Below are 12,653 nucleotides of genomic sequence, written 5' to 3'. Positions count from 1 at the left end.
CGAGCTCACAGGCTCGCTACACATCCCCGAGCGCCGTAAGCCTTCAACCCATTGAGAGGTTTGATGGCTCTTCGGGCGCTTGCCAAGGGTTGTTTATGCAGGGCAGCGGTTGTAGAACCCATAACCTTGCCCTTAACATTATGGAGCCAGCGGCCCGACTCTTGGTTTTGCGTCAGGGGAGTCAACCCTTGGAGGCCTACGTGGTTGATTTTTGTGCCCTGGCTAACCAGGTGAACTTCGATGAGGTGGCTCTAAAGGACATATTTCAATGTGGACTGAATGAGCCAACCTCATCATTTATGCCTGGTGGTCGCTGCTCCCTCGACCTGGCTCAGTTTATTGACCTCGCCCTACTGTTCGCTGGTTCCTCATTTACTGTGGGGGAGGCAGACTCTGAACCAGAGTTCCACGCCACGGCCCCAGCCTCGAAGCCTGCCACGGCCAGCGAGCCAGCACCCATGCCTGCCACGGCCAGCGAGCCCACGCCTATGCCTGCCACGGCCAGTGAGCCGGCGCCCATGCCTGCCATGGCCAGCGAGCCAGCACCCATGCCTGCCACGGCCAGCGAGCCCACGCCTATGCCTGCCACGGCCAGTGAGCCGGCGCCCATGCCTGCCATGGCCAGCGAGCCGGCGAAGGAAGAGGGCCCCTTCTCCCCAGTCTCGTCTTGTGCTCAAGACCGCAGAGGTTCCCTCTGAGTCTTTCACGGCTCTACCGGCCTCTGCTCCGCCCTCAGAGTCTTCCACGGCTCTGCCGGCCTCTGCTCCACCCTCAGAGTCTTCCACGGCTCTGCCGGCCCCTGTTCCGCCCTCAGAGTCTTCCACGACTCTGCCGGCCCCTGTTTCGCCCTCAGAGTCTTCCACGGCTCGGTTGGGCTCTGCTCGGCCCTCAGAGTCTTCCACGGCTTGCCAGCCTCTGCTCGCCCCTCAGAATCCTCCAGGGCCCCGCCTCTCGAGCCTCCCAGGGCTCCTCCTCTCGAGCCTCTCAGGGCTTCGTCTCTCGAGTCTTCCTGGGCTCCTCCTCCTCTCGAGCCTCTCAGGGCCTCGTCTCTCGAGTCTTCCAGGGCTCCTCCCCCTCTCAAGCCTCTCAGGGCTTCGTCTCCCGAGTCTTCCAGGGCTCCTCCTCCTCTCGAGCCTCTCAGGGCTTCATCTCTCGAGTCTTCCAGGGCTCCCCCTCCTCTCGAGCCTCTCGACTGAGCCCACCGGGTCTTCGCCTCAGAAACCTCCCACGGCGCCACCTCCCTTGGCTCTGCCTCCAGAGCCTTCCAGGTCTTCGCCCCTAAAGCCTCCTTCAGCTCCACCTCCAGAGCCTTCCAGGCCTCTGCCTCTAGAGCCTCCCACGGCGCCACCGTCATTGGCTCCACCTCCTGAGCATTCCAGGCCCCCGCCTCTAGAGCCTCCTACGGTGCCACCTCCATCACCTCTAGAGCCTCCCACGGCGCCACCGTCATTGGCTCCACCTCCTGAACCTTCCAGACCCCCACCTCTAGAGCCGCCTACGGTGCCACCTCCGTCGGCTCCGCTGCCAGAGCCTTCCAGGTCTCCGCCTCTAGAGCCTCCGCCTCAAGTCCTCCACAGCCCCGCCTTTCACGGCTCCGCCCCCGGGAACCCTTCCTCACTGGGTTCTGCCAGCTTCCCCAGTAACCGTTCCTCCTCCCGGGCCTCCTGACCCTCTTCCTGTCCTGTGGCCTCTTCCCTGGCCTCCTGACCCTGTCCCATCCCTGTTGCCTCATCCCTGGCCTCCTGACCCAATCCCTGTCCTCCAGTCGCCTTCTAGACCCCCTGACCCAGTCTCAGCCCTATGGCTGCCCCCTAGATCTCCCGACCACCCGCCTGTCCGCTATGTCCCCCCTGACCTTGCCTTCCTGCCTGCCCTCTGTGCCCCTTGGACTGCCCTCAATTTTGTCGTTGTGTTTTGTGGGTTTTCTGTTCTGGGGTTTTTTGTTTGTTGGGATCGCCAGCATCCCGATCGTCCTGCACCACTTCCCAGAGGTCGCGCACCTCACAACCGAGCGCGGCCGTCCGGAGCCGTCCGTAGCAGAGGGGGGAGTACTGTCACGAACCTCGCTCCCCGCGCTCACACGCTCGCCCCCCGAGCTCACACGCTCACTTCGTCGAGCTCACACGCTCGCTCCCCGAGCTCACACGCTCGCCCCCCGAGCTTACACGCTCACTTCGTCGAGCTCACAGGCTCGCTCTCCGAGCTCACGCGCTCGCTCCCTGAGCTCACACGCTCGCTTCGTCGAGCTCACACACTCGCTTCGTCGAGCTCACACGCTCGCTCCCTGAGCTCACACGCTCGCCCCCCGAGCTCACACGCTCACTTCGTCGAGCTCACAGGCTCGCTCCCCGAGCTCGCACGCTCACTTCATCGAGCTCACACGCTCGCTCCCCGAGCTCACACGCTCGCTCTCAATCACCAGTTATTAGTTTCACCTGTACTGCCCTGCAAAAGCAAAAGACCTTAACTCACTAGAGTGTGAAACTGAGAAAAATGACTTTAAAGTTTGTTTTGTCCAGACAAAAGTATTATAGGTAGGACTCCCAAAATTTCACAACTAGTTGCTATACAGAAGAAATATTTGTATGCAAAAAATCTTGAGCTCAAAATTGACCTTTGACCCTTGTTTGGCAGTTAATGTACTCTGCCTTTGTATCATGTGCCAAAAATCAGGAGTCATGCAAAGGCAAAAGGCCGTAACTGACATATAATCAATATTTACTTGCTGTTCACCATACTTACATCCATTATAAGAACACCTAACCAAGGTCTAGTCATCATGGTATTTGTTTTAAATTATATAGAAGACCTTTGGTTGTTCCTATTTAGTGCTATAATGATCAGGATAGTGCGGCAACACTAACACCGTTAAACAGTATAACAGATAAGTTACTTTGCAGTACAGTATGTACAGTATGAATAAATACAATACATATTTTCACAATAAAGATAATTTAATTATAATTGAATACAAAGGTATATGTATTTAAATGCAAGATATAGAGTAATAATTAATTAAACATTAGACCAATACATTAGAGATTAGAGGCTGCTCATTCCAAGTTTTTTACTGCGCCCAAATAAAATCTTACTGAAAGCAAATTTTTTGAGATATCAACCTAAAATTTGGAACACAACTTGTCCATAGGTATATATGACAAAACATTCTTGAAATACAACCATTTAAGTTTGGATAGTGATTTTCATGTCTATGCGAAAAAAGGGGGAGGGGTGACAGTTAAAGGGTTAAGGGCCACCAAACTGCTCAAGATGCTCAGTCAACGAACTTGACTTGGATTACTACTTTTTAATTCTGAGATAATATAGACAGAGTATACCGAAAAAAAGTTGGAATTACTTTTACTATTTAGGTTAGCCTACTTTGTACGGACGTTAGCGATAGCTGTAAAATCTGACGTGAACACCTGCAAGAAGGAAATATGGCTCAAACACGTATGGATTGTTGTGGGTACAGCAGATGACGTGCATTGCTATGGATTATATCTTCTATGGATTATATCGGATTGCATGGAAAGGTAGGATGCCTCTGTATTTAATATTTGGTTTTCAGCATCTGATGTGAGGCGAGTGTCAGCGTCAACGTTAGCGCTAATTTACGTGACACCGATTAAATTTAGCTAGCTCCAGGCTGTCACTGACATTGACAGATCTGAACCATCGCCCTATCACATCGCTATCACAGAGTAATAATACAAACAAGCAGTCGGCAGTCTACACTTTATTTCAAAGATGTGTCGTGTGTATGTTACGCGGTTTGGTGACAATAAAAGAGCGGTAATCTTTGACAGTATGGCAAAGCCAGAGTACAGTAACATCACAGTGGCACCGTAACATCTCTCTTGATGCCAGGCGAAACAAAGTTAGAACACCTTAAACTCAACTTCAGCGTGCCGGAACAAAGGCTAAGAGCCGTAACAACTGTTACGGCGTTCTGCTGTGGTTTCTCGTATGGTTTTGGATGTTACGGTTGTCATAGCCCTTTAATTTCTCGTTAAAACAATCAAATTGACTGATGATATTTATTCACATGATAAAGGGGGTCTTGAATACCCCAAAAATGACATTAACTCATTTTTGACCAAACATGATGTTACGGCGTTTTGCCTTTGTAGGGCAGTGTACTCGTCTCTATCACTAGGTTATTCGTTTCACCTGCACCGCTCGTTTTTTCCCCTATATATATCACAACCCTTTCGTCTCACTCTTGTTGGTTATTGTTTAGTGTACCCCTTCGCTTTGCCAGCGCTAGTGTTCCCCTAGTTTCCCTTGTCTTTTCCTCTCGCAAGTCCCGTCTAGTTGTTTACCTATTTCCCGGCTTCGACCTAACGCTTCCCCCGACTACTCTTCACTGGATTTGCCCTTTGTTATATTCTGATTCCCCGGCTTCGACCTCACGCTCCCCCTTGACGACTCTTCACTGGATTTGCCCTTTTTGTACTGTTGCCTGTTTTTTCGAATAAAGCTGTTTTTATTCGACATTGTGACTGTCTCTTCTTGTGCGCGTGACACAGGGGGTGAAACCAGATGTGACACAAGGTACATACCGATGGCAGAGATTTAAATGTTAGGTAGAATCACCTCATTTCAAGAATGCTATTTTAGAACACAAAAGTTCTTCTACAGCTGCTATAAATATAAAGAATGAACATTAGAGAGCAAGATAAGAAGGGGACAGAATGACTGAGTGATCAAGACTGTCTTGTCATGTACCACATCCCTGAGGTTAGTTCCAACCAGTTCTCACCATTTCTCTCAACAATATACACCAAAAAATTGTTTGGTTTATAAAAAGCATAAGTAATTTGCAGGATGACTGTACTTAATAAGATGTTGTGAGCACAAATACAGAGAAAGCAAGTCTGGGACTGTGAAATATTTTATTTATTTTATTATCTATATTATTACAGTCCCCATGTATAGTACCATAGTGAACACTGGTTATTTGACATACATTTATACAATACAAGTTGCCAGACAAAGATAAACACTAGTACATGTTGAACATGCAGTCTTTCCACTACAGAGGTTACTAGGTCAGTGACTCATGCTTTACACAACACATTTTTTTGTACATTCACATCATGTACATTCCAAGCAGTATTAACTGTCCATAGTTGGCGAATGATGCAGCAATTAATTCAGAGTAAATTTGTAAAAGTTCATGGGTATTTCACTTGTTTAAGACTATCAAATTACTTCCTATGAGTCTTGGCAACTCAGTTCTCCAACATGGCAACTCTCTGTCCTTTTCCGTTCACACTCTTTGCTCTCTTCATTTGGTAGACCACCTTGGCCACCTCATCTGAAAGACTCTGGTGGAAACAAATATGCTATTGTGTTAATGTATATAGATAGATGACTAACATTAAATAATATAATAATAATAACTTTTAGCAATTTACAACAAAGTGATTCACAAAATACAAAATCAAAACACTCATTAAAACACAACACATTCACATAGTAGTAAAAACAGACAGATTCAGCAGATCTAATATCCCAGGGCAGGCTGTTCCAAAATTGTCAAGCTTTCATCACAAAAGCTCTATCACCTTTAGTTTTGCATTTGCATCTTAGGACAGCCAACAGTTCTTGACAAGAAGATCAACGAGGTCTAAATATCTCAAAAGGTCTTAAAAGTTCTGCTAAATATTCTGGTGCCAACCCATGTAACGTTTTTAAATTTAATTAACAAAATCTTAAATTCAACCCTAAAATGAATTGCCAACCAATGCACAGAAGCTAAAACTGGAGTAATATGTAATAAAAACCTAGTTAATGTAAATATTTAAGTCTGTAGCATTTTGCACCAATTGCAGCTATGCTAAAGTGCATTGATTTAAAGTGTAAAACAGGGCATTGCAATAATAAAGGGAATATGAGATAAAACCATGTATAATCTTCTCTGTATCCTTAAAACTCATGTCTAAACTTGGAAATGTTCCTTAAATGATCTTCTGCATAGAAATTAAAATGAATGTTGTACTTTTGAATCACACAACCAAGCGGTAACATACAGTAGTGAAAACTATATTGGCCCTAAAATGGATCCTTGCGGAACACCACAATTAATTGTTGAAGAGGAGGACATCTCATCTCCAACAGACAATCCAAATTTCTTATTCAACAAGTAGGAAACAAACCAGTCTGAAGTCACCACAGATATAAACAGATAAAGAGATAAAACTCACTGCGTTGGAAGATGTTCGGCTTGCTGGTTGGGCGTCAGTTTCTGTTGTGTTCTGTTTATTTAGAGCAAAGAGTTTCATGTTTTTAATAACAATGTCTTTAATGTTCAGTCACAATGATTCATTCATAATACCTTGGAGCATGTTGCCTTTTAGGCTGAACAGATTTCAACACATCTAGTTCAGCAGTCACAGCCACATATCCAGGCCCAAATCTGCCTGTCAGAAAATGCTGCCGAATTTGAATGACCGTCTTTCACACCGTCAGTGTTAAAGTCTTTTGGCTAATTTGATAATGCTTTCAGCACCCTTTAAGAGTGAAGCACATTTCACCATGTTTAAATACACAAAATGCTGTAGGTTTCTTCCAAAACATTAGAACGGAAAAGGTGGTAACACTTTGCAATAAGGTTGTATCTGTTCACAGGAGTTAAACCCATTAGTTAATATGAACTGACAATGCACAAAACTTTTACACTACTCATCCTTGGTTAATGTTAACTTCAACATATACTGATACATTTTTCACATTTAAAGTAAAAGTTAAAATTTGTTAATGCATTAACTTACTTGAATTAACAATTAACAATTTATTTTCATAAATTAACATTATCCAAGTTTAATAAATGCTGTAATGACACCGTCATGATTCATGACACCGAATGCATTTACTATTATGTTACTTAATGTATGTAAACAAATACAACATTTTGTAAAGTGTTACCGTAATAGTTAAAATAGCTGAAAAACATTTATACAATAAAATTGCAGACTCTGTGTGGGCCACTACATATCTACAATACACGAATGCATTTTAGCATGTGTGTATGTGTGCATAAGAGTGTGCCCTTGTCTGCTGACTAAATGACAATGAAAAGCATTTTTCCCTCTTCAACCCTCACAAATGGTGATTCACTTTGGGGTTATTCTTTTTTCTTTTTTGAAATAATGTCAAATAAACAGATCTTAACATTACCAAATATTTTACATTATCATTGAAACCTTGACTAATGTTTATTTATATGTATTCATATATAAAAGTACATGAACTTCTGACCTGTTTAGTGAAACGTTGCTTGTTAATGACCTTTTAATGTGTGATACGAGTCCGTTTCTTACTGAATGTGATGTGTTGAAATGTGACGTATTAAAAAGTGTTAACATAAAATAATTTAATTCATTTATTGACAGTGATTATTTTTGGTGATTAAGGTTGTGTTCTGACCTTTTTGACAATGGTGAGGTCATCACAGATCATACTCATAGTACTGATCCAGTTCCCATAGACACTTTCCTCTTTAGGTCTTGGCTTCTGTTCACTGAGACGTTAACAGAAAGACTAAGTATCTCACACACACTTACAGTATGACTGAATCTGACAATGAAATGTCTAGGTTTTACATTATAAAAATAAATAAATACAATTGGAAATTACATTTAGCAAAAAAATAAAAAATAACTTTAGGACCATTAACATTGTTTCACTATGACATGATATTCATGATAACTATGGACAAATTCTCATTACTGTGACATCCAGTCTATGCAAGCACATCACGTCACATCAGATGCAAATAGATTCCATTATAATCAATGAAGCGGTCTACGCTGGAAGCATCCATTGTAGTAAAGAGAGTAAACAGATGACCCATTCTATAGAGTGCAACAGTCAGGTTCTGGAAGTCAAAATCCCATACATATTTTTTCCATAGGTGAATTAATTTTAAGTGATAACTTAAATGTTTTAATTCAGGTCTACCATGAGCTCCGATGTTGTTAATCGATTGGTGTATATGCCTCTCTAAAAGCAATCAGTCCATTCCATTTCAACTTTGTTTTTAGAAATCAAGTTCAATAGCAGAAGAACTACACTACCCATGGATCTGAATAGAAACACTCCAATAATCAGAGAAATAAGCCAAGCGTTGACCGCCCACTTACCCATGTACTGTGAATGATGCAACGGAGTCTACCTACACTCCCAAATCTATTGTACATTTGTAAATAAATTCATATTTGGCACTACAATTAAAATGTACTGTTTTTAATTTGATTACATCATTCACAATGCTTCATGGGTTTGTAGTTCATGCCCTCATAAAAGACATTATGTCAAAGTTTCAAATCAAAGTTTATAAAGGTGTGATTCACCTCGAAGCTGGTAGGTTTGGTTCATGGCTCAGAAATCTTTTTTTGAAGGATTTCATGAAATGCCTATGGAAAAAATGAATAGGAAAAATACCTCAGGAACCCAGGCTGCTGATAACGTGGGTGGGCGGGGCACTGTTGTGCTTTATTAATGATCCGTTTCTCTAGCCACTTTATTATCCCGTCCATCTGAAATAGTGATTTTACTTACCAAATAGCATGCTATTCAAATAACATCTGACTGCTATATTAAAGCCAGCTTGTGGTGTTTCCGGCCTCTAGTCAGATAATTTAAATAATTGTTTGTTTCTTTAACCAGATTTATACGCAGTTTTAGTAATAGTCATGTTACAATAATAGTTCTTTAATGAGTAAATATTTATACCAGTTAAATATTGCTGACGTTTATGCATCCAGCATAGACAGCCTTCAAGCTGTTGATTCAATACCGCTGTTGTAGATAGGGTGTACAGTATTTAAAAAAAATAAATCACATTCTCATTACTGTAATCAAGTACAAATAATTATTTTCCATTAATTACATTTATCTATCATGGTAAATATGTATAATTTTCCTTTACATTTGTACTGTTAATTTAAATAATTGATTCTTTTTGTCATGAAAAATAATGTCACAACACATAAAAATAACACCACTAGTGTCACCAAACAGAACTGCAAAAATGATTGTTCCCAAACTGGTTTCCTGATCCCCGTGTCTCATAGGTCAGGAAAAAAAAAAAAAAAAGATGGTCCCACCCCAAACTCAAACCATTGGTTGAGCCAATATCACTGTGTCATTGCTTCAATAAAAAGAGCTATGTTTTGAAAAGCCACAGAGCTACAATGTTTACACTTTTTGGCTTGCAAATGGCTTACTTATAGTTGTCTCTACATATTAAACTGGGATAGAAGAGTTTTTCTTTTGACTTTGGGGTGAAATATGACCCAGCCATGTCTGCAATAATATGTCTTAATATTTTTTATAAGATTCAACCCATATTGATATTTACACATTTGACTTATCAGACAGCATCATGAGTAGCTGTCTGGAGATGTTTGCTGTACCTTATATCTTTTAGAAGTTCCTGCTGAGCTATGAGTTGCCTTTGTGCTTCCTGCACTTTGCCCTCCATAGTCAGCCGGGCACACAGCTGGGCACAGTGAACGGCCAACACAGACATATTTAAACTGCCCGCCCACACCCAACTATGTAGAGAGGGAAAAAGATGTAGACATTCTGTACCCACAATAATTTTTTTTGCTGATATTTTGCATGTAAAACAATTAATTATAAAGCAGGCAGAGTAATGTAAGATTTTATAGGAATATTCCGGGTTCAATACAAGTGAAGCTCAACTGACATTATTTGTGGCGTAATATTGATTACCACAAAAATGTATTTTGACTTCGCCCTCTTTTTCTTTAAAAAAGCTCTTACTGTGAGACACAGTGGAGGTGAATGGGGGCCAATATTTGAACGTTAAAACACTCACTTTTTATAGTATAGCCACAAGACATAAACAATATGCAGGTAAACATGATATTATAAATTCCTTTAAAATGAATGATGTGTCACGAGATTGAGAACTGGAGTGTATTGGCTGTGATGGTGTGTTCATTTTACCTGGTTGTTGTCACTCGTTTCTGTTGAGTGATAACTCTCGTCACTCTTTGCAAATCTCGAGTCCTGAAATTGAGCTGCAACTGAAAAGGGACCCTGTCTCTTCTTTGGAAACCTAAACACACGCACATACTTAGCTATCTACTTCTCTTGTTTCTTTTTTATAAAGCTAGTTATAATGACTACTAACCTTACTGTCACGATTCCCTGTTGTCTGCCCTGTGTTTCTCACTTGTCATCTGTCCCGGACTACACTTCCCATAATTCCCTGCCCTCATCACTGCCAGCTTCATTGTTTTCACCTGTGTGTCATTATCCTTGTGTATTTAAACCCCATTGTTTTATCATTCGGTGTCAGTTGTTAAATGTAATGTATGTCCTTGACTGTGTTCCTGCCCGTGCCCTTCATGGATGTTTCTCTTGTTTATATTTTGGTTTTCCCATCGTGGATGTTTCATTTGTTCCCTGTGTTTTTAGTTACCCTGTTCATCTTTTGTTTTTCCATTAAAAACTGCATCTAGATCCTCACTCCTCGTCTGTTTCGTTACAGAACAAACAATGGATGGGGTTTAAATTAGCTGGCAGTGATGAGGGCAGGGAATTATGGGAAGTGTAGTCCGGGACAGATGACAAGTGAGAAACACAGGGCAGACAACAGGGAATTATGACACTTACCTTAAAATAACTTTTTGCATTTTCTTATTTTCTTATATGTTTTTATTTGCTTAATGATTTTTCAACTGAACATCCCTGAATATCCCTAAAGCTTTTGGAGGAGCTTTTATGGAGACTACATGCACGTAAACACACAAATGCACACACCGACATACTTAAATCTACTTGGTGATCTACCTCTTGTCCAATGCGTTAGCATCGTTTCAATGTTTGATATAATGCTTACTTTCAACTTTTTCTGGTCTGACTGCAAACTGGAAGGTGATCTCAACTCCTTCTGTCACGTTACCGATATCTCTCACTAAGCAATGATCTTCCTCCTCATAGGGGAAGTACCTGTGACAATCAGAATGGAAAAAGAGTAAGAAAAACAGAGAGAGCTTATACAGTACGTGTACGTGTGTGTGTGGGCATGAATTCATTTGAGAGTATAATGCATGTGTATTTAGGTTGAATGTAACTGATACAATACTTACATGCCATCAGGTGCCAGCAGTGTTGCCATGACACTTGTTGCCAGGACATTGTCAGCTATAGCACTCTGAATCTCTGTGGCAACTGTACCAATATTTACAATATTGATCTGGGAGGGAGCGTGAAGATTTATATTAAAATGCATAATTAGTATTTAATATTACTTATGTGTATAGAGGATAGATTGTCGACTGATCTTTAATTATTGCACATGTAATAACACAGTTCTGGATTTTTAAAGAGATATTATAGTCAACCCATGTACAAACTGATATTAATAAATAAAAATAGACACATATTACAAAAGTAATTGATGTCTGGTAAATGTGCACCAGTTTACTTTTATAACTGCTCCGATGCATAAAACAGTTCAAATACACTTGTAGGGGAAATACAGAACACAAAATCTTCCTCCCATCTCTGTGTTATACTGTGTGTGTGTGGGTGTCATTGGTGACAAGCATCGGTTTCTCTGAAATGGACTTCAAAGAAAATGTTGCTTAACTCTTTAAAAACAGGTTTGACATCTACAGAGAGGTTATACAAGCAACGCAGGCATTTTCCACATTGTTCAGGATGTTCTAAAACAGTGCGAGTTGTAACTCTATTAACAACAGTCTTGGTTAAATTATCCTGAAGGGGGTCATACAGACAATGCAAGATAATGTGTTACAACAGTGTGACACATAATAGAGTTAGTGACAAACAGTGCAGTTCCTAGAAAGTAGCAAGGACTACTGGGTGAACTTAATGAATAATAGCCTGGGTCTTTAGTGACCCAGGACCTCATTCCACTTTCTTTACCTTTTCCATTTTTCTGAGCTATGCCCACACCTTTTAGTTTCTCTCAATCTTTCTCTGCAGTAGGAAGCCCCTTAAGTGACCTTTGCAGGGGGAAATTCCAGAGATTATACCATGAATGGAAGAAAGACTTGTTGACTTTTTGAGGTCACAAGATGTTCTTCACCACGGATGCTAACTCATGAAAGGTGAAAAAGATGAGAATGTCATAGCAGGTGTTCCAGATGCACTATATATTTATAGTTTTTATTATTATTATTATTATTGTATTTTAAGCTTTTTTTATTTTTATGAGGGCATTTTTTCTTAACAAATAAAAATGTATGGTGTCATTCTTTTATTCAAAACATATTTAATGTGATAGTGTGTAATGCTACTCTAAAAGTAGAAACTCTAGAAACCAGGATATATTTTGCCCCAACATTTTGAACTTTAGGTTATTTTTTTTGTCACTTTTGGTGCCATTCAATGCCAAGGTGCCACCAAGCACTTGCATTCTCCTTGAGATGGTGCTGACCCAAAAGGAAATTCGATATTCATACACCATAAATTGTGACACGTGCACATGGGAAAGTTTATTTTAAGCACGTATAAATCTCTGGATTTTCCCCCCACGCAAATGTCACTTAAGGGGCTCCGTAATTCTGAATAGTGTGTAAAATTTATTTTTTTGCAAAATTGCAATATAACTCATCAGCTCGTTAGTAGATACTCCAAGAACT

General features: G+C 41.3%; 1 protein-coding gene across 1 annotated transcript in view; it reads right to left on the bottom strand.

The window, feature by feature from the left end:
* Nucleotides 1-2,990: 2,990 nt before the first annotated feature.
* LOC127651910 (circularly permutated Ras protein 1-like) overlaps nucleotides 2,991-12,653 on the bottom strand; it is a 29,564-nt gene continuing 19,901 nt past the window's right edge. Inside the window, exons 14-20 of the mRNA XM_052137969.1 lie at nucleotides 11,133-11,239; nucleotides 10,883-10,992; nucleotides 9,985-10,096; nucleotides 9,426-9,566; nucleotides 7,435-7,528; nucleotides 6,213-6,263; nucleotides 2,991-5,333 (exon numbers count right to left, since the gene is read on the bottom strand). Of these exons, the coding sequence (XP_051993929.1) occupies nucleotides 5,238-5,333; nucleotides 6,213-6,263; nucleotides 7,435-7,528; nucleotides 9,426-9,566; nucleotides 9,985-10,096; nucleotides 10,883-10,992; nucleotides 11,133-11,239 (711 nt within the window). The 3' untranslated portion in view covers nucleotides 2,991-5,237. The remainder of the gene's footprint in view (nucleotides 5,334-6,212; nucleotides 6,264-7,434; nucleotides 7,529-9,425; nucleotides 9,567-9,984; nucleotides 10,097-10,882; nucleotides 10,993-11,132; nucleotides 11,240-12,653) is intronic.

This window comes from Xyrauchen texanus, chromosome 1 (genome assembly GCF_025860055.1).
Source record: "Xyrauchen texanus isolate HMW12.3.18 chromosome 1, RBS_HiC_50CHRs, whole genome shotgun sequence".
NCBI classification, from domain to species: domain Eukaryota; kingdom Metazoa; phylum Chordata; class Actinopteri; order Cypriniformes; family Catostomidae; genus Xyrauchen; species Xyrauchen texanus.
This window is presented reverse-complemented; position numbering and strand designations above follow the sequence as displayed.